Below are 6,831 nucleotides of genomic sequence, written 5' to 3' on the forward strand. Positions count from 1 at the left end.
TTTCCTCAGTGTTGTTTTTGTGGCTGCTGTCAGAAAGTGACATCGCCAGAAATTTTCACCTGAAATCAATTTGTTTCCTCCAAAATGTGTTAAATTTAGTGGAATTTCGCTAAAATACTACTACTTTACGCGTTAGTTGTAAGTCTAAACCGTTCCTGGCGTCACTGGTGGCAATTTACAGGTAAATATTGTTGAATGCACAAAGCTTTCAAGAGTTAATTTACGCTTGCAAATTTGCCCACTGATGACATCAACATCTTTCAGTGCAAAACGGTACACCATCTCGAAGCCCGTATTCAGTTTACCACCCTGAAGGAGCAGAACAGCCCGGTTTTCGAGTAACCAACGAACCAACCCGGCTGCCACGATGAGCGAACGGCTGCTCAAGATTGGCCAGCGGATCGAGGTGTCCGGCAAGGACGTGCGTGGCGTGATCGCGTACGTCGGCATGACCTCGTTCGCGGTGGGCAAGTGGGTCGGCGTCATTCTGGACGAGCCCAAGGGCAAGAACAACGGCTCCATCAAGGGACAGACGTACTTTTCGGTGGGTGGGGTGAACGGGAGTTGGACTGGGACTTCTGACTAATTTTCTTTATTGTAGTGCGATGAAAACTACGGCATGTTCGTGCGGCCAACGCAGCTGGTGTTCCTGGATGAGGGCGGCAACCAGATTGATGTGGGGGAGGTGCAGACTCCGGAGGAGAAGCCACGTTCGCGGTTGAGCAGGTAAATTGTTTATGTTCTGCGCAAGCTAGTTGCAGGTTTAACTAACACTGGACGGATCACTGAATAAGTCTCTCTTTCCCTAGAACATTTCTAACTCTAAGTATCTATCAATCATTTTGCGCCATACAAACTTGCCCATTTTTGCATCTTTCTCTCTAGCAGCTATCGCCAGCCGTTAACTTCGTTTGGTTGATCCATTTTTTGTATTTCCATTTCTCTTTACATTGTTCGTTGGTGAATCGTTTCAAAATCCCTCAAACATTGTCAAAATTCTCTAAAACAAAAAAAAAACTCACTCAAAATTTGTATTAACATGAGCAATAGTGCCAAACGTGCGCCCTTGAAGTCAAAGTAAGTGATCAGCACCCACTAAAACTGTGTTTCATTCGCGAGGCTTCGAACCTCAAATGTGCCAAGTTCAAGCTCATCAAACCGCTCATCCTTTCTAGCAGCAGACTGTGTAGTCCGTCACCAAGCACTACCGAACAAAAAAAATGTGTCCATTTCGCATTCTCGATAGTAATCAATAGCTCATAGAAACCGTGGAATCGATTGGCGCCTCTGCACTGAATCTTCGTTTTTTTGTTTCGTTACATGCTTCATGTTTCTTTCAAAACTATCAATACCTACAAATTCTGTTAGTTCCAGCTTAATCATTTCAAAACTTCGCTTCCGTTTTCTATCGAACATTTTTTCCCTCCTGGTTTAATTTCTAATCTCTGTGAAATTTATATAACCCACGCTAACGCAAATATTAGTGCTGGATCGGTCCGTTCGCTGGCATCGCTCCCGGGCACGGGAATGGTTGCCGCGAAACCAACGGCGTAAGTTACATCCGGACTCTTGATTAGAACTTGGTTTTTTTGCTTTTCTTTTAGTTGTTGAGTTGAATCCCTTTTGGAAGTCTTTTATCAGTTGTTGGATTCATTTCATCAGTTCCATTGTATCATTATCATATAACTTTATACAGCTAGAATACCATAAACTAACGTTTCCAATCTATCTTCAACCGTCCCAACTAACAAAACCTCGAATCGCCACCACCATAATATCACACAAACACATCCGGTCGATATCTAACAACCCCCCCTCAACTCCGTGTGCGTGTATCCCGTGGATCCATTTGGAAAATCAGTGTGCGTCGTAAGTCACCCGTCAAACAGCCCCAGTCGAAGCGAGCCTCCATGACCATGACACTCTCATCATCCAGGTTAATACCCTCTTCTCTCAATCTCTGTAATATCTTAGTCCTCCGCACTGCTGGCTGTTACCGCTGCGCTGTTGTTCTTGATGTTATCGCTTGCTCTGTACAATAGATCACTGATTTTTGTTGTTATTGTTGCTTCGAGTCACGCGTGTTTGTCCCGCCACTGCGTGGGATTCACTCTGTTAGTATCTACCATGTCCTCGGATTGAACCTTACTAACATTTTTTCCTCCCCCCGGAAAACAGCTCGCGCCTCTCGCTGAACCGCAGCACCAGCTCGCTCGGGTCGAAAACGCAGCTGACCTCGCCCGGCGGCGGCGGCGCCTCGTCCGGCCAGTCCTCGATCCCGACGCCCGTCTCCTCCATCCCGACCATGGTGAAGGCCGGCGATCGGTACGAAACGTTGCACAAGTCGCACATCAGCCCGCCCGAGTCGCTGCAGACGTCGAAGCGGGCCTCCTTCGTGGAGACCGGCTTCGTCGAGACGTTAAAGCCCCAGTTCACGCCGGGACAATCGCTGACGTCGCCCTCGCCGGCGCCGTCCGGCACCGAGGAGCGCATCCATCTGCTGCAGCTGCAGCAAGAGATCGAGGATCTGAAGACGCAGAACAAGGATCTGGTCGAGAAGCTGGAAACGCTGAAGGTGCGACGGGCCGAGGATCGCGAGCGGCTGCGCGAGTTTGACAAGCTGAAAACGCAGTACGATCAGCTGGTGGAGTTCAAGAGCAAGATTATGGACGCGCACTCGCAGCTGCAGCGCGATCTGCAGCGGGCCAAGCAGGAGGCCAAGGATGCGATCGAGGCGCGCGATCAGCACAGCGAGGAAATGGCTGAACTGTCGGAGAACGTGGAAATGATCACGCTGGACAAGGAGATGGCCGAGGAGAAGGCGGACACGCTTGCGCTGGAGCTGGAGACGGCCAAGGAACGCATCGAGGAGCTGACGCTGGACTTGGAGATCTTGAAGACGGAGATGCAGGAGAAGGGCACGGTTATTGGCGATGGTACCGGTGGGACCGGGGCTTCGACGTACGAGTTCAAGCAGCTGGAGCAGCAGAACGTTCGGCTCCGGGAGACGTTGGTCCGTCTGCGTGATCTGTCGGCCCATGAGAAGCATGAGATTCAAAAGCTGGAGAAGGAGCTGGAAACTAAAAAGTCGGAAGTTGCTGAACTGCAGCGTACCAAAGAGAAACTTTCCAGCAAGATCGACGACCTTGAAGGTACGCTTGGTGATCTGCAGGAGCAGGTGGACGCCGCGCTAGGTGCTGAGGAAATGGTCGAACAACTGGCCGACAAGAAGATGGAACTGGAAGACAAGGTCAAGGCTCTGGAGGAAGAAGTGGCCGAGCTGGAGGCGCTGGAGGAGGTTCACGAGCAGCTGGTCGAGAGCAACCACGAGCTGGAGATGGACATGCGCGAAGAGCTGGACATGGCGCACGCAGCCAAGCGCGAAGCAGTGCGCGAAAAAGAAGCTGCCTTCGAGACGATCGTCGATCGCGACCAAACAATCCTCAAGTTCCGCGAGCTGGTTCAGCGGTTGAACGATCAGTGCCAGGAGCTGCGCGAAAAGCTCAACCAAGAGTCGAGCAAACTGGTCAAGGACACCATCTCCGAGACGATCGACTTCAAGCAGATGTTTGCCGAGTCGAAGGCGTTCACGCGCGCCATCGATCTTCAGCTGCGCCAGATCGAGCTGACCCAGGCCAACGAACACGTCAAATATCTGACCGCGTTTATGCCGGAAATCTTCATGGCTCGTGGTGGGGATCACGACGCCGTTCTGGTTATTCTGCTCGTGTCCCGCATCGTCTTCAAAGCCGGCATCATCGTCAGCCAAGCCCGGGAACGCTTCTCGGTCGTCCCGACGATCGATCGCAGCGCCATCGTCGGCGGCCACGAAGTGTACCAGTTCCGATTCCGCTCGCGCCTGCTTCACCACGTGCACAACCTGCAGAGCATCATGCACCAGTTCCTGTACGGACTGACCGCATGCACCGCGGACACCCTGCTGAAGATCGGCGCCTCCCTGCCGGAGATGCAAGCCCAGGAGAAGATGGTCGACGAGATCGTTGATCTGCTGAAGGCGAACCAGCTGGACGAGAACTCGTCAACCGACAATCTCGAAAAGTGCGTCACCTTCTTCAACGCAATGTACCTGGTACTGTTAGCCGGGGAAGACCTACTCAACGAGACGCAGATCGTGCGCGACTGCACGGCCTCGATCTCGGCGGCCTGCGACTCGATCACCACCGATGCCGCCGTCATCCGGACGATGATCAAGGGCGGCGACGAAACGAGCGACTCCGGCCTGCTGCTGCAGTACATCGTCCAGAACGTGGAGGCCGTCAAGCAGCAGCTCAAGCTGATCAAGCGTCGCCTGCCGCAGGACGCTTCCATCACCAAGTGCAACCTGTCGCCAAACACTCTACAGAACTTAAAGAAAACCGCCGAGTCGCTCAACAAGTTGATGAGCGTGCTGTTCTACGGCGCCAAGCAGGTCGTCCAGATGGTGACGGCCGACCCGGAAACCGAGGTGTCCGTCTCGCACGAGCAACTCTGGGACATCCTATCCAACGCCTGCGAGAAGGTCTACGAACAGGACGACCTCGGCCCGGCGCAAAACATCCGATCGGTCCTCAGCAAAACAAGCACCGACATGAGCCAACTCGCCCAATATCTCCTCGACCACGAGTACGAAATCATGTCCAACCCCAAGACCGAGGAGAAACCGGTCGCACCGATCATCCTGCGCGCCCAAGCCGTCAAGAAGCAGCTCGAGGAAACAAAGACACTCACCGCGACGCTCGAGAACCGCGAGGCGGAAATCCGCCAGCTCAAGCTGGCCGCCAAGCTGAAGCTGAACGAACTGTCCGAGATGCAGATCCGCAAGGATCTCGCCGAGAAGAAGCTATCGGTGCTGCAGCAGGACCACGAAACCAACACGGCCCGCCTGCAGAAGATGTACGACGAAGTGTGCGCCAAGCTCAAACAGTTAGTATTGTTGGAGGTGATCTTCAACATGAGTTACTCTCAATCTACCCCGTTTGTTCAATTCCAGAAAAGAAAAGGACTTCGAGGAAACGATGGATCACCTGCAGAGCGACATCGATTCGCTGGAGAGTGAAAAGAGCAGCTTGCGCGACAAGCTCAAATCCTACAGCTCCAAGAAGGGAGACCTCAAAACAACCACCGCACTCGGTAAGTCAACCTTCTTTAACATCCAAAAATCCCTCTCAACCAACCCAACCGTCCCTTTCAGACATCTCCGCCAGCTCGCCCTACATCGCCCAGGAGCTGTCCCTGCTCAAGCGGGCCTTCAAGGACGAGCGCGCCGAACGGCTCAAGGTGCAGGCCAGCGAATACAAGAAAATCCTCGCCAACCTCGAACCCCTCTACGTTCCCCAGCCCAAGGACGAACGCATCGAGCAGCTCGACAAGGAGGTCACCAAGGTGCGCCACGAGTGGATAATGTCCCTGGTGCGGGGCGCCGAAATGCCCACCACCAAGACCGCCCACGGCAACGTCTCCAAGTCGATCGTGGACCACGAAAATCAGCACAAACGCGCCCAGTCGCAGCTCAAAACGCGGGCTGAACAGCTGGCGTGCGAAATCATGAACGAGTATCTGGCCCGCAAGCCGCACCGTGCAGCCCGCGGGGACTTTGCAATGTTTCCCTCGACCGAGCTGGCGACGGCGCTGAAGGTCAACATTGCCGCGTCGTCGTAAGGTGTCGTGGGTAAGTTAGTAAGTTACGTTCTGTCTGGGTATGAAAGAAGGTTTGATAGAGTAGCTGTCCCTGAAAGTGGCATGCGTTTTTTTGGTGAGATTCTCTGTTCTGTTTTTTTTCTCTTTCGTTGAAATTCTATCATGCGAAAATGTGTTTTATTCCATTTTAGTACCTATTATGTTCCAGAACATTTAAGTTTACTTAATCACTTTTTAAGTTCATCCAGTTATTTATTAATCAAAGCTTAAGCGGCTTATAATCACATAAAAAGTATAATAATCAAATAAAACAAGTTAATAAGCATAGCAGTGTTGCGTTGATGTTCGTATAGAGAAATCCCAAAACATCGCCCAATCTCAGATTAGTGACACGAAATTACACCAAATTTGAAGACTCAGACAAGAGCGAATATCGGAATGACAGCAAGGATAAAACAAATCTTCAGCATCGAATAACAACCAAATTACCCAGAGGGAACACTGGCATATTTTTATTGGTTTCACTTTGTGAGGTATTTTATAAATCAACAGAGAAACAAGTGCATTTGATTCTTTTTGACTATTTCTCCATACAAACTTTGGAGATAAATTATTCGGCCATGTCTAAATATTTTTTTGGTTGATATCCGTATTGCAAATTATTGATTTTTTGCAAAAATACGGTATTCTGTTAAAAGTTTAGCTTAAGCATTTAAAAAAAATAGTTTCAAAACATAATTATACGTTCAACCCCCGGTGGTTGGTTACTTTTTCGTTTGACACTTTTTTTAGTTTATACCCCGTGGGTTGGACAAAGGCAAACTAAAAAGTGCCGAACTGTCACTTCTTAAGCGGTATACGCACATCGGAAGGAGCCGGTCAAGAAAAAATTCAAATGGGCAGCAGCGGCAGCGAAAGCAAGCCAGCGAGGGTGAAGAAAAGCCCCAAGAAAACGCTCCCTCTCCTTTTTTCTGCTGTTCGTAAAGCTGTGTCTCTTGACCCCTTTCCTTCCGATCTCCATACTAGCCTTTACATGGGACTCACACATACTATTGGTACGTTCGTTTGAAGAGCCGGTGCCAGTTTTGGTTCAATCGAACGTCATTTGTCAGTGTGCGTGGAACTCGCATGATACTGAAAAAATATCGAGTGTGGCACTAGAGTTTCAGTTCCAAGATGGCGGCGAAACTCGTG

The 6,831-nt window shown here is 50.7% G+C and overlaps 1 protein-coding gene across 8 annotated transcripts; it reads left to right on the forward strand.

The window, feature by feature from the left end:
- The first annotated feature begins 32 nt into the window (after nucleotides 1-32).
- Nucleotides 33-5,964, forward strand: LOC120414679 (dynactin subunit 1). Of its 8 annotated transcripts, XM_039575966.2 has the most exons (9): nucleotides 33-181; nucleotides 265-544; nucleotides 602-726; nucleotides 1,051-1,077; nucleotides 1,485-1,550; nucleotides 1,862-1,936; nucleotides 2,179-4,923; nucleotides 4,991-5,130; nucleotides 5,192-5,964. In XM_039575966.2, the coding sequence occupies exons 2-9, from the start codon at nucleotides 368-370 to the stop codon at nucleotides 5,656-5,658; spliced, it is 3,822 nt and encodes a 1,273-aa protein (XP_039431900.1). In that variant the 5' UTR covers nucleotides 33-181; nucleotides 265-367; the 3' UTR covers nucleotides 5,659-5,964. The 8 variants fall into 8 exon arrangements, with proteins under 8 accessions (XP_039431900.1, XP_039431921.1, XP_039431913.1 ...); XM_039575987.2 differs by lacking the exon at nucleotides 1,862-1,936; XM_039575979.2 differs by lacking the exon at nucleotides 1,485-1,550.
- The last annotated feature ends 867 nt before the right edge of the window (nucleotides 5,965-6,831 follow it).

Source organism: Culex pipiens, chromosome 3 (assembly GCF_016801865.2).
Source record: "Culex pipiens pallens isolate TS chromosome 3, TS_CPP_V2, whole genome shotgun sequence".
In the NCBI taxonomy this organism is placed as follows: domain Eukaryota; kingdom Metazoa; phylum Arthropoda; class Insecta; order Diptera; family Culicidae; genus Culex; species Culex pipiens.

Bases quoted from the DNA above. Each gene is read 5' to 3' on its own strand.
- LOC120414679 (XM_039575966.2), top strand. From the start codon at position 368: ATGAGCGAACGGCTGCTCAAGATTGGCCAGCGGATCGAGGTGTCCGGC. The intron at 1,551-1,861 runs GTAAGTTACATC...TTGGAAAATCAG, and splicing joins GTTGCCGCGAAACCAACGGC to TGTGCGTCGTAAGTCACCCG. The intron at 4,924-4,990 runs GTTAGTATTGTT...GTTCAATTCCAG, and splicing joins GTGTGCGCCAAGCTCAAACA to AAAAGAAAAGGACTTCGAGG.